The sequence below is a fragment of the Microchirus variegatus genome, assembly GCF_963457635.1.
Source record: "Microchirus variegatus genome assembly, chromosome: 4".
NCBI lineage: Eukaryota > Metazoa > Chordata > Actinopteri > Pleuronectiformes > Soleidae > Microchirus > Microchirus variegatus.
The window spans coordinates 2,776,274-2,796,263 of record NC_139805.1 but is presented as its reverse complement, the minus strand read 5'-3'; the positions used below and the strand labels follow the sequence as shown (position 1 = coordinate 2,796,263).

The following is a 19,990-nucleotide window of genomic DNA, read 5'->3' as shown; positions in this document are numbered from 1 at the left end:
CAGAGCCAAGTGGTCGGTGTGATGACAGGGTCGTCAGCATGATGACATTTTGCAGTCAGCCAGGCACTTATTGCATTTACTCAGTTCGTCTGATAGACAACAAGGAGCAGCCAGTGGTGGCGCCAAAAATCAAGTTATGAGGTTTAGTATTAAACTGTAATTCATGTATGGCCAATGGAGCGTACGTTGATTGGTGTTGGATGAATTGAGACAGGGATCGATTGCTTCTCTCTGGTGACCTGGATATTAACTGACGTTTTTGCAAGTGAATTTTTTGCGACTGAATTTTTTGAGACATCGAATTGTTTGCAACTGAATTTTTGCAAGTGAATTTTTTGAGACTGAATTTTTTGAGACATTGAATTTCTTGCAACTGAATTTTTTGAGACATCAAATTTTTTTACACTGAATTTATTTCAACGTTGAAAAAAAAACCAATGGCAAAAAAAACAGTGCTTGAAATTTGATGGTTTTTAAAATTCAAAGTCTAATTTCGATGCAAAAAAATTGTTGTACTATTGTAGAGTTTTTTGTCATTTCTAATACTCCCAGTTCAAAACACAGATTTATTTTTCCTTCAGTATAAAAGCACAGCAATGACCCGCGTTTCCAAAACAAGGGTCATTATGTAACACGACCGGGAATTATAATAATAATAATACAAATAATAATAATATTAATAATAATAATAAGAGAAGAAGAACATGTTTTATGCATGTGTATATATTATTTGTAAAGCATATTATATAATATTGTTAAGGATTGGTTATACGCGCCTCTAATCTGCCCTATTATTTTGAAAGCAAAGACCGGAAGTGAATGTGCTTACTTTCTTGAACTTAACATTTCCAGAGGAACTGCCCGTTGTTCCAAAGTTTAGGAAAATTGTTTCAGAAGTGGAACATCCGCGGTGATCATCAGACATCTCGTGTGCTTAAACCTTTAAAAATGCGACTGAAACGTTAGCGTTCGGGATATTAAGATGTTCTAAAATGAAGCTGGGGTTTGTCTAGAAAACGCCGCGAAGATAGAGTCAAACAACATCCACACACGGCTAGCTTAGCGGCGGCACAACAACTTGCTTATGCTTATTCGGGTACACGGGACCGCAGTGGGGGCCTCCATACTGTCGTTATTGTTAGCTGTTCACGTATCATGTTTGTTTCCACCTCCTTTCCATCAACGTTGGATTCACGGTGCAAACTTTTATGAGCTGGACGAGAGTGCTGGACGTCATCGGCTCGGCTCTGACCGCACATCATGGTGTTCGACCGTATCACCAGCTCCATCCTCTCAGTGGAACAGCCCGGAGGTAAACGTCCCTAAACCGGTGTCATAACGTATGTGTAATGTGTATATATGTGTGTGTGTACACAAGAGAACGAACTATGACTATTAAAATGTCATTGCTTTAAAGGTATTTCTTAAAGGGACAATATGTAGTATTTATGGGTTTATATTACCCAAAATCCACTTTTTTATACATATTATGTGCTCCTGCATTGTCTAGTCGCTGTATAATATTCTTTGTTTCATTTTCGTAGTGTTTCAAAAAGTCATGTAAAATAACATGGTCGCGGGCCGTGGTCGCATAGCCACTGTTAGCAGCGAGACGCCATGTTTCTACCGGAGCCTGTAAGGACAAACGCGAGAGAACAAATCAAGCGTCTCTTTACTTGTAGCGGAAGTCCCGCCTCCGCTCTCTCCGCTTCGTCTGCTACGGCCGCGGTAGCTCCGCCCTCTCCCTCGCCTCACGAAGTTACTTCACCTTTAAGTGCACTTTAACAGGGCAAAGATTCTTTAAAGGTGAAGTAAGTAGTTTATAGTGCCATCTAGAGGAGAGGCTGAAATTTATAACAAAGAACTGCTCCTCTGCTCACCCCCTCCCTTCCCTGAGCGCTACGGTATCATCAGCCGGTCAAATGTCGTCCTCGTCGTCTTTCTCCGTGTCAGCAGATGAGGTTCGTGAGGCGAGGGAGAGGGCGGAGCTACCGCGGCCGTAGCAGACGTAGCGGAGAGAGTGGAGGCGGGACTTCAGCTACAAGTAAAGAGACGCTTGATTTGTTCTCTTGCGTTTGTCCTTACAGGCTCCCGTAGAAACATGGCGTCTCTCTGCTAAGAGTGGCTATGCAACCGCGGCCCGCGACCATGTTATTTTACATGACTTTTTGAAACACTACGAAATTGAAACAAAAACTATTATACAGCGACTAGACAATGCAGGAGCACATAATATGTATAAAAAAGTGGATTTTGGGTTATATAAACCCATAAATACTACACAGTGTCCCTTTAACACAGGTTTTTCCAAACATCCAAGTTTTATTTTAGATACTTCCATGATTTGAATTTGCACAGAGAAATTAAACGATTGCACAAAAAAACAAAAACTACCAGGAGCTGGAAATTATTATTATTATTATTATTATTAATCCCCTGAAGAACTGACCTTTTTATTGAGCCAAAGCACAAACTATGATGTGCTGAACTTTGTAATGCTCAAAACTTTAAAGCTCACATAGAGTGGTCCTGTTGCACATATATGTTAGTTATGGAGGTCAGCTTACATACAGTGGGGCAAAAAAGTATTTGGTCAGCCACCGATTGTGCAAGTTCTCCCACTTAAAATGATGACAGAGGTCTGTAATTTTCATCATATGTACACTTCAAATGTGAGAGACAGAATGTGAAAAAATGATGATATGTATGTATGTATATGTATATATATACATATATATATATATATGTATATATATAAATGTATATATATGTGTGTATATATATGTATATATGTATGTATATATATATATATATATGTTGTGCAACTTTAAATCTGTTGCACAACATCTTGCACAACCAGTGTGCACTTTATGTACAGTTTTTCTTACTCATGCACATATGGATATATATTATTTTAGTTTTTTTGGTAATATTTATTTACTATTTTTTCTTATGTATATTATACTTTTTAAAACATTTCTTTCTACTTTGGTATTTTTGAGTGGACAGCAAAGTAAGAATTTCATTGTACAGGGAAACGTGTTTCTTTACTGTGCATATGACAATAAACACTTTGAATCTTGAATCTTGAATATATGTATATATATGTATATATATATGTATATATCTATATATATATATACATATATATACATATGTGTGTATATATATGTATATGCTGATATCATTTTTATTAATTTGTCCCTTTTGTATTGTCAGACTCTCTCCTGGATCCATTTAATTCAATATGGTGTGAGAGCATCACAGCTCAAGATGGATGGTTTGTGCTTTTCTCTCACTATACAACAACAGTATCTTATGAACTCCTGCATGATAACAAGCACGCGTGCGCACACATACACATTTAGACAAAGACTTCATTATTAGTTTGGCCAATTTTCTTTTTTAACTCCATCTCATAGATTATTACAGTTTAATAATACATGATTACAAAACTGGTTATAGACAAACTGTTATTGAAAAACATTACTGGTCTGTCATTCCAATCTACACTGATGTGTGCTCTTATATTAAATATAAATATTAAAAACATGAAAAGGGCTAAACAAATAAACTTTATTATATATTCATTCAAGTGTACAACTGCTTTAAAAAAATAGATTGGTATTCATAGCTTTAAAATTAGCCTTAAAGGTGCATTATGTAATAAATCTAAAGCAACAGGCCATAAAATCCTCCTACTATGTCACAGAGACTCAGGAATAATGTTCATATAACAAACTGAACTCACCAACAACAACAGTACAGACAAAATATTTGCATTAAAAAAACTATTTTGCAGACTGCAAATCATGTTTATGTTTCGAAATCATGTTTTGGCGTCATGTGGCGCCACCTACCGCCGTTTCATTGCAGTCAGTAGAATCTCAGCTGCCGAGCAACCACGGTTTGCCAGTTACGTCAGAAAACGAAACCTAAAAGACCTCGGTGTTTTGAATTTGAATGTAGTAACTGTTTTTGGCCACATTCTTACATATGGCACCTTTAAGATTAGGGCCTTCTTTTGTGGAGGCTGCCGTCTTGTATCACCATCGTTCTACAGCAGCGGAAAAAGAACAAAACTTGAGAGTGAAATGAAGATGGAGGAGTCCTCAGTTTGTTTTAATCGGTAGTCTCACCATTGCATGTATTTAAAGTACTAATCGGCTTGATGGTTAATTGCACTGAATGCTTCTGATGATTTTGAGATGTTCTGTATTGTACTTTATGCAGGCAGTAAACTTGACTTGCCAGGTACAATGGAAGTGAAAAGGCCCATAGAGGTTTCTTCAGAGGGCCCCCTCTCCTCTTCAGCTCCTGCTGGTCCACGGGGACATTCAATTTACTCATCGATTGCCTACATGTCAAACATCTTGCACCTCCGGGTCCGCAGGAGCACGCTCACCAGATACAACCTGGGCCGCACTCTGCCCTTGGTGGGTTTTTTTCTTTATTACGGAACCATTATGACTGAGAATGATTAATAATAAAGGGTTATCATGACAGATATATTTGTGCTTTGACTGTTTCTGCAGGTTCAGTCTGTGGCACACCCCTCTGTGTTCAGGGTTAGATTCAACAAGTGTGTACAGGTAGGTACAACTAAAGTACTGTTTCACTTATGTGCATTTAATTCACATTTTAATCTGTAAATGAACAAGATTTGAATGATTCTCCTTTATCACATGGTCCTCAGGTGATGCGTGACACTGATCCTCCTCAGCTGACATTCTTCCTGCTGATTCACAACATGGGCCCAGCCGGTGGTACCAATCTGTCTCAGGTGGCTGTGCGGGACTCTCTCTCTGGAATAGTTCCCCTGAAAACTGAAGGCAGGGTGGTTGAAAGAGGCTACCAGACATTTGCCATCGAGTCACTCTCCGGTAGGGCTGAACATCACAATCTTTTAATATATGATTTTAAGCTAAGGCTGCAACCAACACTTATTTTCATAATCAATCAGTCCGTCAGCTACTTTGAATAAATAGCATGCTTTGTCCAGAAAATGTATGCAAATGTTGTTTTGTTTTTTCACAAACAAAAGATATCAAGGCAATCGAGATATTACATTTTTTAACTCCATCTCATAGATTATTACAGTTTAATAATAAATGATTACAAAACTGGTTATAGATAAACTGTTATTGAAAAACATTACTGGTCTGTCATTCCAATCTACACTGATGTGTGCTCTTATATTAAATATAAATATTAAAAACATGAAAAGGGCTAAACAAATAAACTTTATTATATATGCATAAGTGTACAACTGCTTTAAAAAAATAGACTGGTATTCATAGCTTTAAAATTAGCCTTAAAGGTGCATTATGTAATAAATCTAAAGCAACAGGCCATAAAATCCTCCTAATATGTCACAGAGACTCAGGGATAATGTTCATATAACAAACTGAACTCACCAACAACAACAGTACAGACAAAATATTTGCATTAAAAAAAAAATATTTTGCAGACTGCAAATCATGTTTATGTTTTGAAATCATGTTTTGGCATGTGGCGCCACCTGTTTTTTTGTTTTGTTTTTCACAAACAAAAGATATTCAGGTATACTGTCATAGAGGTAGGCCAGAACAATTTGGGGAAAATATCTAGAGTAATGATGAATTTTGTGATAATTGTGTTTTTGTTTGCGGTAATAAGTAAATTAAGCTTCAGTTCAGTACTCACTGAGTACAATTTTTGAAATGTGTTGGAGCATTACCACATGATTTACCATCAAAATATGAACTACTATTACTCACATCATGCCAATACAAATTAGGAATGGGCATTTCTAGCAAAATTTATATTTGAATATTCAACAGTATTATTCCTCTATTATATAAATATTCTGAACTCCAGCGCATGATAGCTAGTGAAAGTAGTGCAGGGTTCACACACATTGTGTTCAGCTAATGGTAGCAACTCATAAGATGTATTCAAAGACTCTGGTAAATTGAATCACTTCCGCAAATAGACATGAAGTCCACAAATGAAATGCTTGCTGCAGCTGCCACCTTGTGATAACATGCAACACATATTACGTGGTCATTGGAGTAGAAAGTCATGATCATAGAATAATCAAATAATCATGCCCATTCCTAATAGAAGTATGGAAAATCTGAATAATCATTATTAACCGGTGGGTTACATGTGCTCCATAACATGTCCTAAATTGGAGCTTGTAATTATATCCGCGAGAAATGCGCGCGGATATTATGGAATCGGTCTCGCGTGGACGCGGACGCGGACAACGATGCGGTCCGCAGATTTTAGCCGTTAACGCGATAACTGTAAAGGCGTTTGAGATTAAATTTTCTTAATTTTTTTATGGGTCACATACCCCCTGTAGGTGATCCCTATTGATTTTGAGCTGTCTACCATTATTATTAATTAGTTAATTAATTAATTAATGATATAAAAACCATATTTTCGCCTGTATCTTCCAAAGTATTGCAGGTATTGGCTTCAAATTTTGCATGGGCATCACATACCACCTGAGAATTATCCCTATCTTTGTAGCTTTATTAATTAATTAGCAAATTAATTAATTTATTATGCTAAAAACACATTTTGGGCTTTATCTTCCAGACTGATGGAGATATTGCCTTCAAATGTTGTACAATGATTCATGTAACAACTATCTACAAGTACAATCATTATTACTTTGGCTATGATTGGTAATAGTTACATAATAAGTTATCTGCTTTACTTATTAGTGAACACAGAAAAAATAGTTAAGGCATTTTTTCTTTATTATTGAGCTCATTTGGACACATTGAGGATATCATGGGTTTATTTAGCACTTATTCATAATATTTATTACATTATAATATAAATGTATTAATTATCATATAAAAAATAGTTTAGCCTCCATTTCTTTATTAATGCATTGAATGGAAAGTTTGAACATATTGTAGCTTTTTCATGAAATTTAATAAACATAGTGTATGCTTTTTCATGACATTTGGACACTTTGAAGATATGGCAGGTGTGGTTAGCATTTTAATATTCATAATATTTAACAAGGTATAATAGGTTAACTAGTTATATTAAAAACTAGAGAGAAATGTATGAGTTTAGGTATTCTGTGTTCAATATGGAGTTTATATGGATACTTTGAACATGTATAAAGTGTAGTCAGCATTATATCATAATATTTAACAGTTATTTTGTTGAATTCATTAATAATTAATTAAAACAGTTAGTGGCAGGTGCGAGTGCGTATACTTTGGGTATATTGGAAAGTTGAGGATTGGACGAGTTCGCGGATATACCCCCTTGCTGTCGGCCCCCGACAGCGTAGGCTAGTTTCCTAATTGAAATGTTTTTAAATTGTGATTCTGATTTAAAAACATTAGTTGATTGAGGAGTTCACTTTTAGGAATCTGGAATCACAGAACTTGTAGTTATGTACCAGTTAAAACCATGGAAACTGATAGATCAAATCATTGCAGCCCTAATTAATTTGTTTCGTCTTTAATTAACTATTTCATTGCTTTTTTTCCCCCTTCCTCAGCTGGCTCTCAGATTGTTGTCAATTACACTGCCGTCATACTAAGTCACAAGAGCGAGGTCCTGGACCTTCCAGCTTTTCTCACCTTTTCTAATGCCTCACAGGTATTGACTGCACCCACCCTCAACCTCAAGACCTTGCCAGATTTACAACTTTTTGAAAACAGAATAATATTTATTCTTTTAATTTCATTATCAACATAATTTTCTGTGTGTTTCTGTTGTTGTGTTCTTGCCACCACAGAACGATGTCAGCATGTTTGGTCCATTAACAGCTAATCTAACACTGAGGGTGAACTCCACTGACCGGGTGAGTTGGGGGGCACTCACAATATCCCTGTGCACTTCCTCTACTGAAAACACGACGGAAGCTTGAGAAAGTTTGAGACTTTTCATGTTCACTAAACCATTTTTTTAGAGAAGTCTGATAACCATTTCTGCTCACTTTTAATTTTAGATCCATCCCAACCACAGTGTCCATTTTGTTGGATTTGTTGCTGGGTTCTTTGTCACTTTGGTGCTGCTGTCGCTGGGATTTCTGGTCACGAACCTGATTGGCCTCAGAACCAGACTGCACCTTCTACAACAAAAGGTATAACACACTGCTTTCCTCAACTGAGTTTAGAGTAAATGTGTCAGAGTAAATGTACATGGAACACAGCATAACTGAAGGATTTTTTTCTCTCGCCTAAAGAATTATTGCATTTTAAAGCAAATATCACCTTTAAAATATGCAGTAGGAGCTTAAAAACACATGGAGGTCATGTAACAACATGTGGACATGAGCTGTGCAAAGTCTGATGCTGCTGAAATGAAGCAGAGTGAAATTACAGCGGTTTTAGTAAAGAGATGTCTGGGCGTTCTCTCTTGCACAGCTTGGCACCATCTGTGCCATTTGAGATTTCTTAGGTACCAAATTATTAAAAACCAATTTAATTTTATTTACATGACACTACAGATCTAAAAAAAACTTGTTTTGAAAAAAAAAAAGTATAATAACTCGCCGCAAATCGATGCTCCCTGTGCAGTGCGTAATAACAACTCTGTGGCTCTGCAGCACCTTCAGTTACGCACCTTGGTCAATTTGGGTGATTGACAGCTCGTTTTAAACCTCTAAACGGGTAGAATCAGACCCCGGTCTCCAAATGCGTGTGAATCACTTCATTATCGAGTCAAAAGGACATTAATGCATATGTCGCATTTGTGCGGACATTCGCCCTTCTCTAATCAGAACCATCTAATGTCGCTCTGTAATGATCAATCAGACTGGGATTTGTTCCCAAAGCATGCTGGGAAGTGTAGTTCTTCATTAGAAGTAGTTTTGTTCTGATGGAAATAATTTGTTTTCATAAACAGCAAAGGTAAGACAATATTTCTGGTTGTATTTTTTGAAAGTCAGTTGTTGCTTTGCTCTTATTTTTGGGCTGGATCCGTGAATCTTGGTCGTAGAGTGATAAAAATGGTACCGCTGGAATCTGTAGATTCTCCGCTGTCCAGTCGACACGTGTTTTTTTTGTTTACATAATCACGCTGGCGCTCCGGTGCCACTTTTCAATGTGTGCGCGGTGGCGGTTTTTTTCCGCTCCTTCTGTTTGATCAATCGGTGTTTTAACTGTGTTTCTTGAACATAATAATGATTTATATGAGCTTTTAGCTGAGTTTCTGACCTTTCTGTGGGTATGCAGCATGTCTGTGTTTGTTAAAGTTAGATATGGTTTTATGACGCTTTTGTCGCTGCGTCTGACTTTCCCCCCTATCCCGGTGGCAACCGTGAAGAAGAGGTTAATTGTTTAATTAATGTATTGTTTAATTGTTTAATTATTTTGCTAAAGGCATATGTTAATGTGCTATATTTTCAATGTCTCAGAGAAGAAGAGGTGACTCAGACCCAGAGTATGCAAACTGCAACATGAGTGAGACGATAAAAGATGAGGCAACATTTGAAGACAAGATGGTGGATATCATGGTGTTGGAGGATCCACACAACATGTATCAGGCTTTGGAAAAGTGAGTAGACGCTGTAGATTTCCAGCCCGAGGTTGACGCTCTATCCTATCCTACTATCCCTTTTGTAAGTGATCAAAATCCAGGAAAAATTAAGTGCAGACTTATGAGCAGAGGAAAAAGAGACGTAGAACAAAAAAAGACTCCCTCCCTCCTTCATTAGAGCCTTCAAGGACTAAATATGCCCGGATACAAAACACAAATAGAAGTTTTCTTTATATTATCCACAACTTATTATTATTATCCCTCGGGATAAATAAAGCATCTTGAATCTTGAATCTTGAATCTTGAATCTTGAATCTTGAATCTTGAACCTTTTAAATACAATAAGACATAAGTTGTATACTGTTACTACTACCAATAATACAGTTTCTTGTGAACTTAGATTATAATAGATTAAGTCTATAAGAAATAAGGTTATTTTCTTTTAAATGATGTCCTTTAATTGAGAAAACATTGAAATATATATAAGTTTGCATTTTTCACTCTCGTTCCGTCTTCATAAGCCTCGAAATGTCGACACTGCTGCGCGCCACTAACAACCTGGAGGCGACCCGCATTCAGATCTACAAGGATGTGATATCTTCACTGCTGGACGACCTGAGGGCCCGGGGCCAGACCACAGTCCAGGCTCAGCAGAGGCTTCTGAGCGTGCTTCATGGACAGCTGCTGGGCATGGAGGGGCGGCTGAAGGAGGTGCGCGGGTCTCACATGGCTGCTCTGGCTGGCCACTGTAACCTGGAGACTCGGGAAGAAATGGAAGCAGAGCACCGCAGGGAAGCGGCCGAAAAAGCTCAGGCTGAGCTGTTGTGTCAACATGCAGATCAACAGGTAAAGGCCACATTATACTTCTCCGACTGCGTATGCGTTATCCGTCTGCGTCACCACGGAGACGCCTCGAGCCTTTATACTTCTGCGTCGTGGTGACGGATACGCGCTGCAATTTCCCGCCCGATCAGTAGGGGTCGCTGCGCAAGGTTGTTGTGCTTCAAGCTACAGTGAGTAATGGCGTCCGAGGGAGAAAGAGAGAGAGAAAGACTGTTGTTGTTGAAACAGTGGCCGTTTCTCACTTTTCTGTGTCACGGAACGCAGTTTTAAGATCATTTGAGGCGAGAAATTGGCCATTTAGAGTCTAAACATGTGCTGTGTGTGTTAAGATATGACGTATTTATAGTTTGGCAGCGGCGTTATCGGCGGGGATCAGCTCCGCGTCTGTAGACGCTCTGTGCTCACTGTGAGCCGGTACAGAGCAGCTTTGCTCGGCCTGTCCTGAGGACCAATCGCAGCTCTTGCCGTCTCCGTTGTCCCTTGACGGAGTGACGGACACTTAAAAAAATTTTTGTGCAGTCGGAGACGACGTAGAGGTTCTTTGACAGGCTCTGCGTCTACGCAGAGCACTTTACGCAGAAGTATAAATTGGGCTTAACGTAAAGAGTAAAGAGTCAGGGGTGGTGAGTGACAGAAGAATAGCAGTGAAAGGCAAGGTCTCTTTAGAAATAAAGTAGAGGCAATGTTGAGATGGTTTGGTCATGTGCAGAGGAGGGATAGTGATTATATTGGACAAAGGATGTTGAAGGTGGAACAACCAGGCAGGAGGTAAAGAGGAAGACCACAGACCGGTTTCATGGATGTTGTGAAGGAGGACACGAGGACAGTTGGTGTAACAGAAGAGGATGTAAGGGATGTAAAGAAATCCTTCAAACTGAATTGTTTCTTGGTTTGTGGACAAAACATGACAGTTTGATAACATCATCATCATTTCCAGGTTTGAGAAACGCTGATTAACATTTTCTGACATATTTCAGACCAATCAAGTACTCGTATAATGGAGGAAGTAATTGACAGACAAATCCATTAAGAAAACTAGAGAAGCACTCGGAGAGCACATACCTCCGCCAAGGCAGCTCAGTGCCCAAGAAAACACCCTGCTGCCACGCCTGGATCAGAGAGCGATCTACAGATCACGCCCAAAATTGAATCACTTGTTCCTGATCCCATTTCGGACATTACAGCCAAATCCGTCCTGCGTCTTTTCGAGTTATCTTGCCGACAGACAGACAGACGAACAAACGCTGGCGAAAACATATACCTCCTGACGGGGGTCAATAATCGTTAGTCGCAGCCCTAGTAATTTGTGTTTATTGCTTCCAATAAAGTGTTTATCTTTTGTGTTGTTTGTAGGAACTCCTCAAGTGCAGTTTACTGCTGGAGAAGCTGCACAAGCTGAGCCAGAGTCAGCTCCAGCGCATCCTGTTGGTCCGACATGAAGAAGCCTCGGCGAAGGTGCAGAGGCAGATCATAGAGTGGCGCCGGGTGGAGCTGCACAAGATCTTCTCAGAGGAGCTGGAGGAGGCCACCAGGATGGGCGAGTTGGAGAAGGGCACAGTCAAGAGTCTTCAACACGATTATTTCACCTGTCAGGTGAACAACCAAAATTGATATGCAGTCTGTTGATACTGTTGTACAGCATTATTGCATCTGTAATTCTCAGACATTTTAATTGAACCTGTACAAACTGACTTTTTTTTTGGTCTAGGATCAGCTCGAAGAGGTTCTGGATGTGGTCCTTGCTAATCAGCGCTATGTTCTGGCCGAACGCCATGCACAGAGGAAGTTCCTTCTTCACAGTCTCCACAGCCTCAACAGCCTGATTTCTGACACCTTCTCCATCTCCTCCAGCAACTTGTACAGCTGGTTCACTATCATCAGGAGGTAGGGCCATAGTATTTTTTTTTTACCATCCTTTTACTTTCTAAAGCTGATAAACCATTGTGACCCAATTTGAAAACATAACATAAATGGTTAAAGCGGAACTAGACCGGAAGTTCCTATTATCGCTGTTTTTTTTGGTGTGTATCTGCGTCATTACCTTGTTTATGAAGCCTGACGGTTCGAAACAAACAGTTCAGCCATTGCTGAGAACGTTGTGTTTTATTGTAATCTCGGGGCTCAACGAGATCACTGAAAATCCCGTACTAGTTACGTAAGCAGCGGTTCTCCTGAACAACCGATCGTCCTGCTCCGGGCGGTAGTCCGGGCACATCCGGTTGCGTACATTGAACCGCAGAAGAAGAATGACGTCCGTTGTGGAGGTGTTTCACGAGCAACAGTGTCTTCTGACTCTGGGTCTGACTCCGGTTTAAAGTCATAAAGGGACTGTGACGGGGAGTCGTGAAGAAGCTATTTTTAAACACTGTTAAAACAATGTTTTGATAATGAGTAGCAGTGCATCCACCGCTCCAGAGGGGGAGCTGCGCTTTTGAGAGCTGACGTGATAGATTACGTCACTTCCAGATACCTGGCCAATCACAACACAGGTGGGAAGGCTCTACGCTGGCTGGCCAATCACAACACACTCTGTCTTCTCGGGCGAGATTCATGGCTGAAATAATGCGACTGACAAGCGCTTCGAAAAGGACAGATTTCAATCGGCTCGTTTACAGCAACTAGGAGGATTTTGACCATAAAAACAACTTAATGTATGTAAGTAGACCTCCATAACTCACATATATGTGCAACAGGACCACTCTATGTGACCTTTAATGGTCTGCTTTTATAAAGTGCTTTCTATTCTTGATGCCCACTTAGAGCTGCTTTACACTACAGTTTTGCCATTCACCCACTGACACACATTCACTCACACTTTCATTCGGCGCGTCTGTGTGCAGTGTTTTTTCTGTCATACGTCTTTTCACAGGGGAAGGGGAATCGAACCCACAGCCTTCCAGTTGAAAGACAAAATTAATATGGGGTCAGAAAGAAAGCAATTGTGTTTGTAACTAGACGGTGCTGGTTCAAATCCCTGGAGAGGTCAAGGGCTGGGGTGCCCCAAAGCAATGCACCACATTCCCCATTGCTCTCTATGCACAGATAAGTGGTGTGTGAAAAGGATAGGTTAAAAGCACAGGTCAAATTCACAATCACTAATTAGTGTGTGTGTAAAATAAAACAAATTCTAATATTTTTGTTAATGAAAAAAAAGGCCGACATAAAGGTGCTGTATTTTTTAAAAAACAGTGTACAAGTAAAGATACATTAATACTTAACATTTTTCCAATATTTTCAAGTTTGATTTACGATTAATTCTCACTGGTAATTTTAATAGAAAGTGGCTTGCAAGATACGAAGATACTTGAGCCATTAACCTGCCGTGCTTTTCTTCTCCACCAGAGGGAGCACTCTGCCTGCAGGGCAGGTAGACCAGCTGCAGGAGAAGGCCCAAAATGAGCTGGTGATGGTTCGGCAGAGACTGGACGAGGCACTGAGCCAAGAGAAAAGAGCTATGCGCTCCGGTCTGATTAAGAAGAGAAGGGAGCTCATCTCTGACATGGTGACAGGATCATTTATAGTTGGAACGTTTTATTACAGAATGACTCCACGTTGTGGATTGGTATAACAAAGCACAGTTCATAATGTATTTCACCACCGTTATCCTGTCCCTACTGATTCCAGCTGAGGGTCCACAAACAGAGACAGAAGGATCTCTCGTGCCTGTCCAGAGGTCTGGAGGGAAGGATGGAGGTAGCTCAGAACCTGCACTGCTGGCAGAACTTACTAACTGCTCACAACCTGGAGCTGGCTGAGCTCATCAACAATCTGGACGAGGAGGCGGCTGCTGACATACGCAAGGTGCTTCTGTAATAGGCACATTAATGATATGGGGTGCGTTTAGTGCAGTTGAATCGAACCCTGGTTCATTCACCCTCATAGTACAGTTCATTTAGTACAGTGAGAGAAAGGAGAGCCGGGAAGCTCAGTTGAATTCACTATCTTACTAGGAAAGGAAGCTAAGAGGAAGAGTTGGAGGCTAGATGCTGTTTAAAGCGGACCTAGACCGGAAGTTCCTATTATCGTAGTTTTTTTGGTGTGTATCTGCGTCATTACCTTGTTTATGAAGCCCTGACGGTTCGAAACAAAAAGTTCAGCCATTTCTGAGTACGTTGTGTTTTATTGTAATCTCGGGGCTCAACGAGATCACTGAAAATCCCGTAATAGTTACGTAAGCAGCGGTTCTCCTGAACAACCGATCGTCCTGCTCCGGGCACTAGTCCGGGCACATCCGGTTACGTACATTGAACCGCAGAAGAAGAATAACGTCCGTTGTGGAGGTGTTTCACGAGCAACAGTGTCTTCTGACTCTGGGTCTGACTCCGGTTTAAAGTCATAAAAGGGACTGCGGCGGGGAGTCGTGAAGAAGCTATTTTTAAACACTGTTAAAACAATGTTTTGATAATGAGGAGCAGTGCATCCGCCGTTCCAGAGGGGGGCGCTGCGCTTCTGAGAACGAATGTGCTGGATAGTACTGGCCAATCACAAGACTCTGTCTTCTGGGGGTGAAAGTTCACTCTGAAATCTCGCAGCAGAAAAACACTGTCAGAAAAGAGGATTTCTATCGGCTAGTTTAGAGCAACTAGGAGGTTTTTGACCATAAAAACAAGTTAATATATGTAAGTAGACCTCCATAACTAACATATATGTGCAACAGGACCACTCTATGTGACCTTTAACAATAAAAAAGACTCAAATCCAATCATTTCGATTGGTTATGTTGTAATAAAACTGCAAAATGGAACAAACATGGAACCAATAGCAATAACTACTAACATTAATTGTAGAATTTACTGGAGCACACCCAGCACTAGCAGCCAGTCACTGGGAAAGTGAGGATTACCACTCACACCACACAGCCATGGTAGTTTTTTATATATTTCAGGGTATCCGCGGGGTCTTAAAAAGTCTTAAATCCAATCATTTGAATTTAAGGCCTTAAAATTTCTTAAATTCTCCTTGAATCTCATAAAAGGTCTTAAATACAATTTTGAAAGGTCTTAAAAATAATCTATTTACGTGACTTTTATTTAAAACATGCGTAAACTTCAGTCTCGCTTTGAAATGTTTCTATTTTTGAGGATGCGATAACAACAATAACTACAACACGGAACTAAAGTAGGTCACCTGTGCTGCCCGGTGACAATTTATCGAGCACCACTAGCTAGTGTGGCGTGCGTGCGCCGCGGTGTGGTACAGCTTAGCATAGCAGCGGAGAAAACTTAATGAAAGTACTTTTTTGCCCGTTTGGATTGGAAATGGGTCTTAAATTGTATTCATTATGGTCTTAATAAATACTTTAAAAGTCTTAAATTTGACTTGTTGAAACCTGCAGAGACCCTGTATTTGTTCAAAACCAACAAGAGTGCAAGTAAACTTATTCTGTGATGGAAATGTAATTTTGCTTTGTCTTTTACCAGCCTACATGTCTGACCAATAACTGAACATTTTTTCTGATCACATCTGAACCGAACAGGCGGAGAAATTAAACAACTTATCAAATTTCCATCAGATCAGATAAAATCTTTAAAATCAGCACAAATATAGCACTTACCGTTATTGACTTAATGTAACTCCCAGTCTTGATTCTCTACTCGTACTATAGGTGATCATTCGTGTGATTCAAGGAGCCATAGCAGAGGTCAAGTCTATCCTGCCATCAACAGCCCAGGCACTGCTAACGTCCTTGCCTTCGGGGACACACGCGTCCCTGCTGCAGGTAGAATCAGAGCAAGGAGCAGCAGGGCAGGCCCAAGGACAAGGACCAAGTGGTTTCCTGCAGGGTCAGGAGAGGCTGCACCAGGAAGGCAAGGCAGCCTTATGCACGCTGAGCTGCACCAGGGAGGCTCTGCAGGAAGCGATGGAGAGAGAGCTGCAGGAGCAGAACAAGATAAGAGAAAACTGCAGAGCTTTCTTCAGGTCAGTGGGAGTAAGAAATTCTTCTTCTCTCCTTTTTTGGCTTCTCCCTGTAAGGATCGCCACAGCGGATCTGCCTCCATCTTGCCCTATTCCTTGTGTCCTCTTCTGTTACGCCGACTGTTCTCATGTCCTCCTTTACAATATCGGTGCACCTTCTCTGTGGTTTTCCTCTTTTCCTTCTGCCCAGCAGCTCCATTTTCATCGTCCTTTGTCCAATATATGCACTGCCAGTCTCACTCTGCTCTTGACCGAACCATCTCAACCTTTCTCTCTTACTTTATCTGCAGACCTTTCAACCTGAGCTGTCCCTTGGATAATGCTTTTTTCTAATCCCGGTTATGGTAGTGAGAAATACTATTTATCTTATTGTAGGAGTATTAAACACATCATTTCACAATACTTCTCTAACAGAGACAGATAAAGCAGTCAACAAAAATCTCTTTGAATTAAAAAATAAAATAATAGTAATAAAAACATGCTACATTATTTACCATGTAAGAAAACAGGCAAAATTAAAGCACTTTTTGTGAAAACTGACATTCATCCACATCATAACCAGATTTTTGTCTGACACAACGAAAAGTTATGTTGTTAAGTATTGTTATTTTAATTTAATGAATTCAGCAAGTGTGTTAATTGTCTGTAAGTATCTAAAAATAAAATAAAATAAATAAAGTTTTCCATACCAGTCACTTGCATTTTTTTTTTTAAAGAGAAAAACCTATTATATTATATTTTTTATAGAACCTGTCCTTCCACCTTTGTCTTTCCTTTCCTAGATACTTCCTTCTGCTCTCTTGGGCACTGTTTCCTTTTTCTCTTCTTTTTCTTTGATACTCCCTACATCAACACCATTAGACATAAAACCTGATGGAGTTGACAAAATGAAGTGCTTTTCCAATGTAATCATGCCACATGAACTGTAGCCATTTAGATTTTCCCCAGCAACTATCTGTCAGTATAACCTTAACTAAAATACCAACATTTATTCCACAGTTCTTAAACACTTATTTTTGCAGTTTTACACTGTGACCCCCTATTTAGGTCACAGTGCTGGTCTTTTAACAAATATATCTGAAATTCATATTCACAGGTCTCACTAATTGAACTTTCAGTCTTTTAAAAATAATGGCTTTATTTTAATGACTTTTCAATGTAGTACATGTGTCCCTTTTCTCATGAATCACTGAAAAGCTCATGAGTAAAATCTGGTGTGTGTCTATATGTCTATATTTGTCTTTTTTTTCCTTTTATTCCTTAGGTGTTTGTGTTCGTCCCAGCTGGCTTTGTCTGACGACGACAGGCTGAGGATGAAACTGGAGTTCCAGAAGTGTCTGTCTGTGATGGACTGCTGCCTGGTGCTGCCTTACGCCCTCTCCAGAACCAAACTCCACACATACCTGGCTGCTTGGAGAAGGGACAGTGAGAAGCAGATGGTGAACACATTATTTTTTATTCAATTATTGTATATGTATTGTGTTTCACACAGGCAAACCAGTAAGGGAAAAAGACAAAATAAATTATCGAAATAAAAAAAAATGTAAAAGTTGGATCCACTCTTAACGTTCCAATGCGTCAAAAACGTTATGGACCAAACGTTATTGTACTGTGACAATCTGCTCTTCCACCTTTGCAAAAATGCAGCTTGTGTCTTCATAGAAAACAATATACTTCTACAAGCACTAAACTCAGCCAGTGGTGATCCTTATAACTGAAACTGTGGAGCTTAAAGGCCACATAGAGTAGTCCTGTTGCACATATATGTTAGTTATGGAGGTCTACTTACATATATTAACTTGTTTTATGGTCAAAAACCTCCTAGTTGCTGTAAACGAGCCGATTGAAATCTCTCTTTTCTGACGCTGTTCGTCAGCCGCGATGTTTCAGAGTGAACTCTCACCCCCAGAAGACAGAGTCTTGTGATTGGCCAGTACTATTCAGCACATCCGTTGTCAGAAGTGCAGCGCCCCCCTCTGGAACGGTGGATGCACTGCTCCTCATTATCAAAACATTGTTTTAACAGTGTTTAAAAATAGCTTCTTCACGACTCCCCGCCGCAGTCCCTTTTATGACTTTGACCCAGAGTCAGACCCAGAGTCAGAAGACACTGTTGCTCGTGAAACACCTCCACAACGGACGTTATTCTTCTTCTGCGGTTCAATGTACGTAACAGCATGTGCCCGGACTAGTGCCCGGAGCAGGACGATCGGTTGTTCAGGAGAACCGCTGCTTACGTAACTATTACGGGATTTTCAGAGATCTCGCTGAGCCCCGAGATTACAATAAAACACAGTGTTCCCAGCAATGGCTGAACTGTTTGTTTAGAACCTTCAGGGCTTCATAAACAAGGTAATGACGCCGATACACACCAAAAAAACAATGTTAATAGGAACTTCCGGTCGAGTTCCGCTTTAATGCTATATTTATATACGTCAATATGTCAATATTTCTTAGATTTAGGATATCGTGATCAGGTATCTGTGATGATGTCCTGGTTTTAAAAGGCTGTTGCATTGATAATTATCATTATTATTATATTGAATATATTTGTGAAATACACTTTATATTCAAAATTAAACATGATAAAAAATAAAATATGAACAAAGCCGTATCGCTAAACCTTACTCTGCACTATCTTTACTCCAAAGTGCCATAATACCCTGACCTTGTGCTGTCTATGGATTATTTGGCTCCATGCATTTTCGTAGACGTTTGTATGAATGGAATCACACACATAGAACTACGACTACTTTTGTGAATAAAATCATTAAACACACAATGGCATAACAAATACATGAGTCCACCACAGTTGATAGTTATCCTTTATTGACTGGCAGTTTGGGTAAAATATTTAAGCTTCCTGTTTCAGAGCTTTAAGAAGTTAAGCTTCTTATTTTGTGACGTTCAATTTGTACGCAGTGTTTGGAATGGGAGACGTCGTTCACACTGAGCATGGTAGAGGAAAATGTCTCTGGAATTCTTTCATTAGAGTCAGAATCTTTTTTTCTTCTTTGAATCTCCTCAAAACATTGTTTATCCTCCCACTTTTATTAGCATCAATATATTTTTTGATTCAGATCTCCTTATGATAGGATTCTGGAGGTAATCTGTACGAGAGGAACCCATGTGATTCAAACCACAGCAATAGTAATGGTGCGTTTAATGTTTTCTCCTAAGAATGATGGAAAATGGCCAACCACTCCAAACCACATTGTGCTCAGCCTCAATTGTGTGGTTGCTGGATGAGAATGCGTTGTTATTATGAAATAATAAATGGCTCCTCAGAGTAGTTTCATTTCTAATCACGTCAGAGCAGTGTGGTCGGAGTCACTTCACAACCACCTTATGGATATTGTGGTGTTTTCTTGCAGGTAAATGTGCAGTCCAAGGGGAAAACCAGCAAAGCCAGACAAAACACAGACACATCCGACCTGCTGCTTTTCCAGAAAAGGCTCGAGGATAGGATCCAGCTGTTTGAGAAGGAGAAGGAGACGGAGAGCAGTATCATGAACAAGGTGAAATAGAGGACACTCGGGCTGTTTTTTTAACAATCAGTTAAATGAAAGGTCCAGTCTGTAAGAAAGAGTGACATCTAATGGTGAGACTGCACATCATAACAAACTGCTCCATTCACCCCTTTTTGCAAGTAAAGTCAGGGAACTACTGTGGCCTTTGCATGTCATTTGCATTATGCGGGCTGCTTGGCAATACAAGATGGCAGCCTCTG

General features: G+C 39.8%; 1 protein-coding gene across 1 annotated transcript in view; it reads left to right on the top strand.

The window, feature by feature from the left end:
• Window positions 1–952: 952 nt before the first annotated feature.
• The window catches only part of LOC310926040 (limbin-like), a 31,263-nt gene continuing 12,225 nt past the window's right edge, over window positions 953–19,990 (top strand). The window contains exons 1-17 of the mRNA XM_083888140.1: window positions 953–1,312; window positions 3,220–3,280; window positions 4,234–4,436; window positions 4,536–4,592; window positions 4,697–4,883; window positions 7,517–7,617; window positions 7,757–7,822; window positions 7,970–8,104; window positions 9,380–9,519; window positions 10,023–10,347; window positions 11,698–11,937; window positions 12,053–12,228; window positions 13,687–13,846; window positions 13,969–14,145; window positions 15,950–16,263; window positions 17,525–17,699; window positions 19,635–19,778. Of these exons, the coding sequence (XP_083744266.1) occupies window positions 1,085–1,312; window positions 3,220–3,280; window positions 4,234–4,436; window positions 4,536–4,592; window positions 4,697–4,883; window positions 7,517–7,617; window positions 7,757–7,822; window positions 7,970–8,104; window positions 9,380–9,519; window positions 10,023–10,347; window positions 11,698–11,937; window positions 12,053–12,228; window positions 13,687–13,846; window positions 13,969–14,145; window positions 15,950–16,263; window positions 17,525–17,699; window positions 19,635–19,778 (2,889 nt within the window). The 5' untranslated portion in view covers window positions 953–1,084. The remainder of the gene's footprint in view (window positions 1,313–3,219; window positions 3,281–4,233; window positions 4,437–4,535; window positions 4,593–4,696; window positions 4,884–7,516; window positions 7,618–7,756; window positions 7,823–7,969; window positions 8,105–9,379; window positions 9,520–10,022; window positions 10,348–11,697; window positions 11,938–12,052; window positions 12,229–13,686; window positions 13,847–13,968; window positions 14,146–15,949; window positions 16,264–17,524; window positions 17,700–19,634; window positions 19,779–19,990) is intronic.